The sequence below is a fragment of the Eurytemora carolleeae genome, unplaced genomic scaffold (assembly GCF_000591075.1).
Source record: "Eurytemora carolleeae unplaced genomic scaffold, Eaff_2.0 scaffold804, whole genome shotgun sequence".
In the NCBI taxonomy this organism is placed as follows: domain Eukaryota; kingdom Metazoa; phylum Arthropoda; class Copepoda; order Calanoida; family Temoridae; genus Eurytemora; species Eurytemora carolleeae.
Genome location: NW_019396695.1, coordinates 45,212 through 58,216, shown reverse-complemented (window position 1 = coordinate 58,216; position 13,005 = coordinate 45,212). Strand labels below are relative to the sequence as shown.

Genomic DNA, 13,005 nt, shown 5'->3' with positions numbered 1-13,005 from the left:
CCTTGCATGTCCAATTCACAACAATACACTTTAAATTTTTATATGATCAATGATACTAAACATTAATTTTCAGATGTACTGTGTCTATAAAAATTATTTGCGGTTGAATGCTTTAGAAAAATAATTAAGACATATTCAAGTATTCTAGTATTCTAGTATTCTAGTATTCTAGTATTCTAGTATTCTAGTATTTATTCTACCCTGAAAACTTAATTAAACTTGTCTGCCTAATTGTAGGAAGTTGTATTGTATTTTCTAACCAAAGCCAAGTATTAAATTAAACGGTTTGACAACAAGTATCTTTGGTTGAAAAGTTTCCTTAAAGGGAGTGATAGTGAAAAATTAAAGGGGGGTTTTTATACCTCATTGGCACCAGTCCCATTTCTGTCCTTGCTGTAAAGAAAAACTGATATAAAACTGAATATTGAGAATACCCCATTCTAAATATTCTGTATTCTAAATATTGAGACAACCCTATTCTGAATATAGAGACAACCCTATTCTGAATATTGAGCCACCTGTATTCTGAATATTGAGACAACTCTATTCTGAATATTGAGACACCTGTATTCTGAAGATTGAGACACATGTATTCTGAATATTGAGACACCTGTATTCTGAATATTGAGACAACCCTATTCTGAATATTGAGACACCTGTATTCTGAAAATTGAGCCACCTGTATTCTGAATATTGAGACAACCTTATTCTGAATATTGAGACACCTGCATTCTGAATATTGAGACAACCCTATTCTAAATATTGGGAGACTAATATTCTGAATATTGAGACAACCCTATTCTGAATATTGAGCCACCTGTATTCTGAATATTGAGACAACCCTATTCTGAATATTGAGCCACCTGTATTCTGAATATTGAGACAACCCTATTCTGAATATTGGGACACTACTATTCTGAATATTGAGACAACCCTATTCTGAATATTGAGACACCACTATTCTGAATATTTAAACACCACTATTCTGAATATGGGTCACAACTATTCTGAATATTGGGACACACTCTATTCCGAATATTCTCAATCCTATCTGTATAAATGACTGTCTAAATCTGACGGATCTATAAAAGGAGTTTTAACAATTTATCATTTCAATGGATATTGGTATTATTCTTGAGAACATAGACAGATGGATAGATGGATAGATACAGGGTGACTTAAAAAAGGAGGGAAACATGATAGGTTAGAGTGGAAGCAAGGGGTATGTGCAGCTTGCAAGCGGGAGGTAGGGGAGGGGGGATGTGGGGTGTATACCTGATCCTAAAGTGTAAGGATCAGGCGACACATATTGATAAAGTTTTTTATGAGTTTTCTGGATTTTGTAAAGAACTTTATATTTTGGAAAACTTTATAGATTTTATTTTTGACAATAAACTTCTAGATTTTTAATCTATTTTTTCTATTGCTATCTAGTTGTCTAGTTTTCAAGTTGTCTAGTCATCAAGTTGTTTAGTTATCATTTATCTTGTTGTCTAGTTGTCTAGTTGTATAATGGTCTTGTTGTCTAGCTTGCTATTTGTCCATTTGTCTTGTTGTCTAGTTGTCTAGATGTCTAGTTGTCTAGTTATCTAGTTGTATAGGTGTCTAGTTGTCTTGCTGCCTAGTTGTCTAGTTGTATTATGGTTTTGTTGTCTAGCTGTCTATTTGTCCATTTGTCTAATTTTCTAGTTGTCTAGTTGCCTAGTTGCCTAGTTGGTTGCCTAGTTGTCTAGTTGTTTAGTTGTCTAGTTGTCCAAGTAACTTATTGTTGTCCATTTGTCTAATTGGCTATGTTTCTAGTTGTCCATGTGTCTAGTTGTCTAGTTGTCTAGTTGTAAAATTGTCTATTTGTCTAATTGTCTAGTTTTCTAGTTGTCTAGTTGTCTAGTTGTCTAGTTGTCTAGTTGTCTAGTTGTCTAATTGTCTAATTGTTTACTTGTCTAACTGTCTAATTGCCTATTTGTCTATTTGTCTATTTGTCTATTTGTCTAGTTGTCTAGTTGTCTAGTTGTCTAGTTGTCTAGTTGTCTAGTTGTCTAGTTGTCTAGTTGTATAGGTGTCTAGTTGTCTAGCTGCCTAGTTGTCTAGTGGTATAATGGTTTTGTTGTCAAATTGTCTTGTTCATTGTTTAGTTGTCTAGTGGTTTAAGTGTCTAGTTGTCGCTTTGTCTAGTTGTCTAGTGGTTTAAGTGTCTAGTTGTCGCTTTGTCTAGTTGTCTAGTTGTCTAGTTGTCTAGTTGTCTGCTTAGTTGGCTGGGTGACATATATCCGATCTTTCAGGTGTCCGCACTAACATTTATCATCAAGGGTAAAAACTGGGTAATATAGAGGATACGGGATATAGATAGATAGATATAGGTAGAGATGTGATGCAAAATACAGAGATAGATAGATAGAGATATGATGCAAAATATAAAAATATATGGATAGAGATATGATGGAAAATACATAGATAGATAGATATAGAAATCATGGAAAATATAGAAATAGATAGATAGAGATATGATTCAAAATACAGAAATAGATAGATAGAGATATGATGCAAAATACAAAGATAGATAGGTAGAGATATCATGGTAGATATAGAAATAGATAGATAAAGATATGATGCAAAATATAAGAATAGATAGAAAGATATGGGGAAAATATAGAGATTGGATTTGAATTGTAAATATATAGATAAATAGATAGAAATAAGTGGAAAATGTTATATTTGAAATGCTATTGTAAAGATTGAGAGTCATTTGAAATTACGACTACAGTCCCTTTAAATAGTTTCGCTCTATATTACGACTACAGTCCCTTTAAATAGTTTCTCTCTATATTACGACTACAGTCCCTTTAAATAGTTTCTCTCTATATTACGACTACAGTCCTTTTAAATAGTTTCTCTCTATATTACGACTACAGTCCCTTTAAATAGTTTCTCTCTATATTACGACTACAGTCCCTTTAAATAGTTTCTCTCTATATTACGACTACAGTCCCTTTAAATAGTTTCTCTCTATATTACGACTACAGTACCTTTAAATAGTTTCTCTCTATATTATCAAGTCTTCCATAAAAAGTTTGTTCTACTTCAACTTATAACACTTATACTTTAAGTACTTACAAACTACTTTTTATGTTTGAACATTTCAGATAAGAAAAAATCAGAGAGCTCTGGAACAAATGCTTAAACTGTAACATATTTAAATCTTAAATTTAAAAATTGCCAAATAAGGACTGTGAACATGATATGAGTGACCTTTGTAAATTTCTTCAGTAAAATAAATTTGCCTTATTTAATGCTTTGAAAACCGAAGATATCTTCCCCATTGTGAGTCAGGGTGCTATAAGCTAAAAGGGAACTGCTATGAATTGTATAGAACACTTTTTATTCAAAGGTAAATTTTTGTTTCTTTAAGTGAAATATATAAAAAACTTAATGGTAATAACACTGAACACTGAACACTGAACACTGAACACTGAACATTGAATACTGAACACTGAACACTGAAAACTGAACACTGAATACTAAACACTGAAGACTGAACACTGAACACTGAACTCTGAACACTGAATATTGAGCATTGAGCACTGAACACTGAACACTGAAAACCGAACACTGAACACTGAACTTTGAACACTGAATTGCAGACTGAAAACTGAACACTGAACACTGAACACTGAACACTGAACACTGAAACATAACATTGAACACTGTACACAGAATTCTGTTGTAAATTCACTAAAGTTTGTATGATTAGTTATTCTAATGTATTTGGCTTCTGTTAATGTAAATTAGATCTCCTCCACGAGGGGAGGAAGGCCAGTCACAACAATTTCTCGTCCGAGCCACCTCGGAATCCTCGTCCTTCGATTATTTTGTGTTTAAAAGTTTAAAAGCATAAAATATGGATGGACTTCTGTCTCTGTAATGGCTAACCTTCGCCATATAAAATGAATAGCAAAATAATTTGGCAAACCTCTTCCTATCATTTTCCCCATTGAACCACCCGGAAAAATGTTTTTCACTTTAGTCAACAAAAAAGATTGAAGTTATATAAACTCGGAATTATTTGCGGCATTCCACACCAGAAATATCTGAAAATGCGCTTGAAAAAGGTAATCATTTTTAAAGACAATAACTAGAAAACTTTAATTCAATTGAAACTTTTCTTTTTGATTTACACTAATTTGTTATTTCATTTATGCCCTAACGTGGGCCGATTCTTTAAAAATGATTTTATCTGGGAGGATTGAAAGGATGAGGATTTCGAGATGGCTCGGACGAGAAAATGAGGAGAAAGTGGCTCGAACGAGAAATTGTTGTGGTTGACCTTCCCCCCTCCCTAAACTGTCATAAACAGATGGATATTAAAGTGAACAAACAAAAATCTGAGAGATTTATGATCAGTCAAATAATATAGAGTATATCTTTGAAATTGATAGAAATGTGGAATATTTAACTTATATTTGATTGATTATTACTCATTATTTTTGATAATATTCACTTTTTGTGAACTTACGTTTAGATAATTTAGCAATTACTTTATGAAACAAAACTGATAGATGTTTCATTATTTTGAAAAGCATATTTTGAAAAAAATTTCACTGTCCGAGAGTGAAAGATTCAAAACTTTAAAAAACTAATCTTCACAATTCAGAATAGGTCATTGTATACGCGGTAAATGTACATCAGACAAATATTTCATATACAAATGAAGTACCGTCTGCAAAGCATGTATAATCTTATGGTAGGGTGAACCGCGTCAGTTATCCCTTCTATTCCTTACTCCCTGAATACGACCCGGTGAACCCGGGAATATATGAGGCCCTCGACCCCTCCCACATCCGATACAATCCCTCCACCACTACTAAACTACTTAAGTTCCGATAATAATAAATTTGAACTACTGCCGGGTGGAAATAAGATTTTATGAATTAACTTTATAAAGGGATAGAAATAAATAATCAAAATTGAAATATTGATTTTCTGGTTTGATATTTATTTTGATATTATAGAAATATTCAATAGCCTTGCAGCAAGTATTAGTTTAATAAGTTTTGTTTTACAATCGCATAAAATGCAGGATTGATTTTCTTGAAAAGAATATAGAACTCTTTATTTTTTTTGGTAGAAAGGCAGGTATTTAAATCCCCCCCCCCCCACCAAAAGGGGGAATACATTGTATTTTTGTTTTAAAGTTTTAAATTTAAGGGGCTTTTTAAGTTTACATTGACATTCCACTATCCTGTAAATGAGTAAATGCCAGTACTTTGAAATATCAACATGAAATTATGTTTTTTTTTTGTATCTAAATATTGCCCTTACATCCTACAAATTAAAAACATTTTCATGAAAATTTTAAGATAGAAATTTTAATGAAATTCGTGCACATGTCCTCTCTATGAAATTTGTGCACATGTCCTCTCTATGAAATGTTCTAAATAAAAAGTTATATCTATCTATGAAATGCCCTCTCTATAAAATGTCTCCTGAAAAAATGTCCATATCTTATAAAAGTCCAATCTGTAAGAAATGTCATTTCTTTAACAACCCTATTTTTGAATGTTTTATATTTTAAATATATTAGCTTTAAACTTTTAACTAAAATATTATTTCTTTAAAACAAATTATATTTCTGATTGTACAAAATATGAAATGTCCTTTCTTGTAATTTTCTTATGTAAAAAATGAAAAAAATTTTAAAAAACCAAAAACAAAACGATAAGTTTTTTACATATTATATTTCAATTTTTAAATTTTTGTTATCGAGAGAAAAGAATGTAATGTTTTCTAAAGTTTTTTCGACATTTAACTTCATAAATCAGTAAGTAAATTTTAACCCTATTTACCCTGGTGGGTGGGGGGGGGTTTAGTAAAGTAATTCCAGGGCCCACGAATATTCATAATTTTAGTAAAGTAATTCCAGGGCCCACGAATATTCAGGTGATCATACATTGGGTTGTTCATCCATTCATCCATGCATCCATTCATCTAAATTTAGACTGAAATTGACAGTGTGCCTCCTAATCGAGAAATGGTTTAATTAAAAAAAAGTTGTTGAAAAAATTAATACTAATGTTTTGGTTTGTAATAAAAAAAGAATTATACTAAACATAATGTTTCACGTCTCATGACGATCCTCTGTAGTTAAAATTCGTTGAATATATGTATATATACAGTTGATTTCTTTGAAAGTTGATTTCTTTGAATATATGTATATACATTTGATTTCTTTGAATATATGTATATATAGTTGGTTTCTTTGAATATATGTATATACAGTTGATTTCTTTGAATATATGTATATACAGTTGATTTCTTTGAATATATGTATATACAGTTGATTTCTTTGAATATATGTATATATAGTTGATTTCTTTGAATATATGTATATATAGTTGATTTCTTTGTCAAATAAAAATGTAAAGCTGAAAATGGAAATCCATTTAGAATTTTTGTATAAACTACGAGCATTCCCGTGGTTCCACCCAGTTCCCAATCAAAATTAGAGGCAAATCGGTCCAGGGGTTCAAGATTTATGATCGGACATTAAAACAAACAGACAAAAACAAGGATTACTGCTTCAGATATATAAATAAAATACATGTAATATATTGTAAAATAGATTTTCATAAAATATATTTGAGAAAAATTTGAAAATAATGAATAAATATTAAAATTCTAGTTGTCTGAGTTGTCTATTCTCTATAAGAAACGTCTCCTCCAAATCTAAAAATTTAATTAATTATAATTATTAGCTCAATACCCGTAAATATATACAACAAAATGTTTATTTAATTCTTATAACTATTCAATTATAAAAACACAATAAATGAATTAAAGGGACTGTACGTCAAGTAATTTCATGTGATCCTTCAATTTATGAGTTGTATGCACAATTCAATTAGATTCAATTAGGAAATTATCGTTTTTCAATTTTAAAACGTTTGAATTTGTTATTTGTCTCTGCTGCACAATCCGCTATTAACTTTAATAAAGAAACTAGAATTGGAAATTATCAAATAAAAATTACAAATTTTAGAGAATATATTTGCTAAGACTAAGGTTTACAGAGTACAGTTGTGAATCGAGCATGTCCCACTTGAAATTATGCCCACAATCTCTTTAAAGTGAAATACAAGTTTTAGTCTGTCCTCCCAGACAACTTTGCTTTTGGTTTACTCCGGATCTTGCTTCCGGTCTACTCCGGATCTTGTTCCTCCTCTCCAGTCTAAAATTAGCAAGTTATTAATTAGAAATTATATAAAGGACAAACAAAGATAATATTTTATATAAATATATATATATATATATATGATTTTTTTATATTCGTCGATTAAAGATAACAATTTAAGTTATTTTGTAGATTGGAGGAAAAATTACAACCTTTCATAATTCGTTTTCATTATCAGGACTTTACGCTGGACAAACAAATAGAAATAAATTCACAGTTTAAAGGGACTCTAGCCGTTATTCAAAGTGACCCCCCTTTCATAGAGTGACAGGTCCGATTCACAATGGTAGATAAAGATGGAAAGGGAACCATTGTGAATCGGACATGCCACTCTTTTAATTGGGTTCCGTCTTAAAGTCCCTTTAATACAAAAATAAAAAAATTGTACATCTAAACACTGATTTTATTAATATCTTTTTATAACATTTTTAATTCTAAATGTTTAGACTTGTTTGATTAGGGCTAAAAACTTTAGAAGTGGATACTTGTAATTTTCTAGTAAATCCTCTCTTTTGGATATCCCTGCGGTTTCTGATTGGCTGTTTGGTTTATGTACAAGACACTCTGATTGGTAGAATTAAAGACACTTTCCTGGACACACTCAACTAAGCTTTCAGCCTTTCGGTGAGTACTGTCGTTAGCTGCAGTACACTGACCGGGGATATAGTAGCGTTTAGAAGAGTGGATTTCAAAATAAAGATTGTATCAATCTGAAGATTAATAAAAAGCATTGATCTCGATATTCACAATTCTAAAGTTTTGAGCAAATACCTGATCTTCATCGTAGAACTCATCTTCAGCACCTGCCTCCTGGTACTGCTGGTACTCAGATACTATAATCAATCAATCAAGTGATTAATCAGTCAATTAGTTAATCAATTACTTAATTAGTCGATCTATCAAATAATCAATTATCGATTAAAAACTAAAATATCCAGAAAATTCACTAAATAAATAAACCAATTTATTTATTTATCACAAAACATTAATTAATCAATCAAAAATCAATTCCACAACAGATCCATCAAATCTTATTTAAGCCATTAATCACTCTATCAACTTTTTAGCAACCCCAGACAAATAATAAATCAATCAATCAGTTCATTTACCAATCAGATCAATTAAACAAGGAACTAATCAGTGACTTTTAGATTGAGCCAACTAATTAGAATCCAGAAATTTAAACTGTTTAAAAAATTCATCGAGGCTATCCATATAAAAAATAAGATTTAATTACCTAAATCATTCATATTGGATTCAGCTTCAGTAAACTCCATCTCATCCATACCTTCACCTTAAATGGTCAATATGTAAATTCATAAACATTAAACAATAATCAACAAATAATATGATTATTATCTCTAAAAATCAAACATTTCGAATCAGCTGAAAAATCTAAAAAAAGTTTTTGAAATAAAACCAATGTTTTTCATTTTTATAAAAGATTTAATTAGGAATTGTTTGGCGGAAATTTTGATAACTATTTTCATGACGTAATTTGACTATTTTGATTATTTTTGTGGGGAGTTTCTAACAACAAAAAATGCGATTTTGTTAACCCAATTTATATAAAAAAGCCTAAGATAAAATGTTGCGATTTTTTTTATATTTTATAACACCCTTTTATATTCAAGGTTTTTGACAAAAAAATAATCAATAATGACGACATTTCTGCCCTTCTGCCCCTGACTGTTGGTGATTGTCGTGTTGACGTCTTAACCTTACCTGTATACCAATGCAAGAAAGCTTTCCTCCTGAACATAGCAGTAAACTGCTCGGATATTCTTTTAAAAATCTCCTTAAAGAGATTTAATTAAATTCTAAATTTTTTTAAAATTAAATTTTGAAAAGTATATTTTTCAATAAAAACTGCTGATTTAACATATTTATACCTGAATCGCAGTCGAATTTCCGATAAATGTTGCTGCCATTGGTAATCCTCTAGGAGCTACATCACATACAGCTACCTATACAATACATTGGTAATCCTCTAGGAGCTACATCGCATACAGCTACCTATACAATACATTGGTAATCCTCTAGGAGCTACATCGCATACAGCTACCTATGCAATACATTGGTAATCCTTCAGGAGCTACATCACATACAGCTACCTATACAATACATTGATAATCCTCTAGGAGCTACATCACATACAGCTACCTATACTATACATTGGTAATCCTTCAGTAACTGCACATACAGCAACCTATACAATACATTGGTAATCCTCTAGGAGCAACATCGCATACAGCTACCTATACACTACATTGGTAATCCTTCAGGAGCTACATCACATACAGCTACCTATACAATACATTGGTAATCGTTCAGGAGCTGCACATACAGCTACCTATACAATACATTGGTAATCCTCTAGGAGATACATCACATACAGCTACCTATACAATACATTGGTAATCCTCTTGGAGCTACATCACATACAGCTACTTATACAATGCATTGGTAATCCTTCAGGAGCTGCACAATGCACATACAGCTACCTTTACATCGGTAATCCTTCAGAAGCTATACAAACACCTACCTACATATTGGTAATACTTTAGGAGCTACACATACAGCTATATATACATTGGTAATCCTTTAGGAGCTACACATACAGCTACAATACATTGGTAATACTTTAGGAGCTACATCACATACAGCTACATATACATTGGTAATCCTCTAGGTGCTACATCACATACAGCTACCTTTACATTGGTAATCCTTTAGGAGCTTCATCACATACAGCTACCTTTACATTGGTAACCCTCTAGGAGCTACACATACAGCTACCTTTACATTGGTAACCCTCTAGGAGCTACACATACAGCTACATATACATTGTTAATTCTCTAGGAGCTACATTACATACAGCTACCTTTACATTAGTAATCCTTTAAGAGCTACATTACATCCAGCTACCTTTACATTAGTAATCCTTTAAGAGCTACATCACATATAGCTATTTATTGTAATTTGTTTAAGGAGCTACATGATTTGATCTAATCAACACTTTTCAAAACAAATAATTTTCTAACTTGTCAGGAATTCCAATGTTTAGTTAGAAATTGATCAACGAAAAGTTAGGAAAAGTTTGATGCAAATCTCTGAATATAAGAAAGTTTTTGCAACAAAAACCTCGACATTTCTTTCCATTGTGTTTTCGTTCTTTACAACATTTCTGAATACGAGGATACATCTGTTTTAATTCTATCTTAACCCTATTCCTGCTGGGGGGGGGGGGGTCAATTTGACCCCCCCCCTGTAGTTTTTTTTTACATAACTCAAAAAGTATTGGTCTGAGGATGTTGAAATTTTCTGACTTTTCTTACATACCCAAAGCCCTCCCTTTAGGCCTAAAACCGGGCTTTAATACTAACTGCCTGAGTCCTCAGGTACACTGCCTGAATGACTGCTTTTGCCTGTAACAAACTAAATCTTTGTTTTGACCCACTTTCACTTGTCAGATTTTGATAAAATTTAGCTTTTTGGAAAGCCTATGACATAAGGAAACGGATAGCACAAGTTTTGCGAAAAATATGGCAAATTTTTTGCAAACAACCTGTCAAAGGAAATTTGCACATTTTTAGTTTTTCTTCATTAAAAATCAGGTTATTTAAAATTTTGCAAAAATTTTTGCATATTTGAAATGGCATGGTCAAGGGCTTTTCAAAAACGTATAATTTTTCATTTTTTGGATAATTTTTGCGATAAAAAATTTAATTTTTGCAAATTTGCAAATTTTTTTGCAGATTCTAAAAGTAGAGCACAAGAGCTTTCTAATGATGTATCATTTGTCATATTTGGACATAAAACATGGGATTTAGAGGGGAGGGGGGTCAAATTGACCCCCCCCCCAGCATATCCTGCTTTTCAAGTACCCCAGCAGGGATAGGGCTAATATATGAAGAGATGTGATATTTTTATATGGATGTATGTATGTTACAAGTTAGTATATGCTATAGCTCGAATATTGTACCACTGCCGAACCGCTAAATCACAATATGTAGTAAAAAAATCAATTTTTAAACCGTTTTTATTTTTAAACCCTTTAAGACGGGCGGAGATAGGATAGGATCTTGAACATGTTTATCAAAAACTGTTTCGTGTATTTGGAGTGGGTAAAAAACGTCGATTATCAAAACATCGGTTATTAAAACGTCGATTATCAAAACATCGATGATTAAAACGTCGATTATCAAAACATCGGTCATTAAAACGTCGAATATCGAAACATCGATGATCAAAACGTCGATTATTAAAATGTCGAATAAGAAAACGACGATAATACATAAAGTTGACTACAACAAAACATCGAATAAGAAAACGTCAAATACTGCAAAACGTTACAAATTATTTCACAATGTTGGGTTTGGTTAGGTAAAAACAATTTCTTGTTTTGTTTTTAGGCGTTTTGTATTATTCGACGTTTTGATAATCGTATTATACGTTATTTTAAGATCTAATAATTAATCCTTCAGCAATTATTTCTAATCCTATCTGTTCTCTTAGTTTAGAAAGTTTTTAGAATCTAAAATTACAGAGTTTCTTTTATAAAAAAATCGCCTTTTTATGCCGTTTCGGAAACATTTTAGAACTTCTGTAGAGAATTGATAAATAATCGGAAAGATTTAGGATAAAGATTTTTTATTTAACTTTACTCCAAAGTATTATTTATTTCTATTCTAGACTCTTTCTAGACAAAAATGATTTGAAAAAGATATTTAGGGGTTGGGTTTGGAAAATGATATTTAGGGGTTGGGTTTGGGAAATGATATTTAGGGGTTGGGTTAGGAAAAGATATTAAGGGGTTGGGTTAGGAAAAGATATTAAGGGGTTGGGTTAGGAAAATGATATTTAGGGGTTGGGTTAAGAAAAAGATATTTAAGGGTTGGGTTAGGAAAATGATATTTAGGGGTTATAACTGTTGTTTATGCATTTAATGGGGTATCGCCTTGGATGAATATTTCAAGACATTTAGCAATCAAAAAAATTTGTTTCAGACCAATACGCACCATTTTTTTCCAAATTGGAATATACTCTTTACCTATACAGTATTAGGTATATAATCTAAACCTTGACACTATTAGGTATATACTCTATACCTTGCCACTATTAGGTATATAATCTATACCTTGACACTATTAGGCATATACTCTATACCTTGCCACTATTAGGTATATAATCTAAACCTTGACACTATTAGGTATATAATCTATACCTTGACACTATTAGGTATATACTCTATACCTTGGCACTATTAGGTATATAATCTAAACCTTGACACTATTAGGTATATACTCTATACCTTGACATTATTAGGAATACATTCTATACCTTGACATAATTAAGAATACACTCTATACCTTGACAGTATTAGGTATATACTCTATACCTTGACACTATCAGGAATGTATTCTATACCTTGACACTATTAGTAATACACTTTATATCTTGACATTATTATAAATACAATAAATACCTTGATATTATTAGTAATACATTCTATACCTTGACATTATTAAGAATACACTCTATGCCTTGATATTCTTAGGAATATACTCTATACCTTGACATCATCAGGAATATACTCTATACCTTGACATTATCAGGAATATACTCTATATCTTGACATTATTAGGAATCCACTCTATACCTTGACATTATCAGGAATATACTCTATACCTTGACATTATTAGGAATATACTCTATATCTTGACATTATTAGGAATATACCCTATACCTTGACATTATCAGGAATATACTCTATACCT

At 31.3% G+C, this 13,005-nt stretch overlaps 1 protein-coding gene across 1 annotated transcript in view; it reads right to left on the bottom strand.

Annotated features, from left to right (window-relative positions):
• Positions 1-7,020: 7,020 nt before the first annotated feature.
• LOC111707487 (tubulin beta chain) overlaps positions 7,021-13,005 on the bottom strand; it is a gene marked incomplete in the record, with an annotated part of 26,286 nt that continues 20,301 nt past the window's right edge. The window contains 5 exon segments of the mRNA XM_023480596.1: positions 7,021-7,222; positions 7,997-8,058; positions 8,463-8,519; positions 8,951-9,023; positions 9,118-9,192. Of these exon segments, the coding sequence (XP_023336364.1) occupies positions 7,193-7,222; positions 7,997-8,058; positions 8,463-8,519; positions 8,951-9,023; positions 9,118-9,192 (297 nt within the window).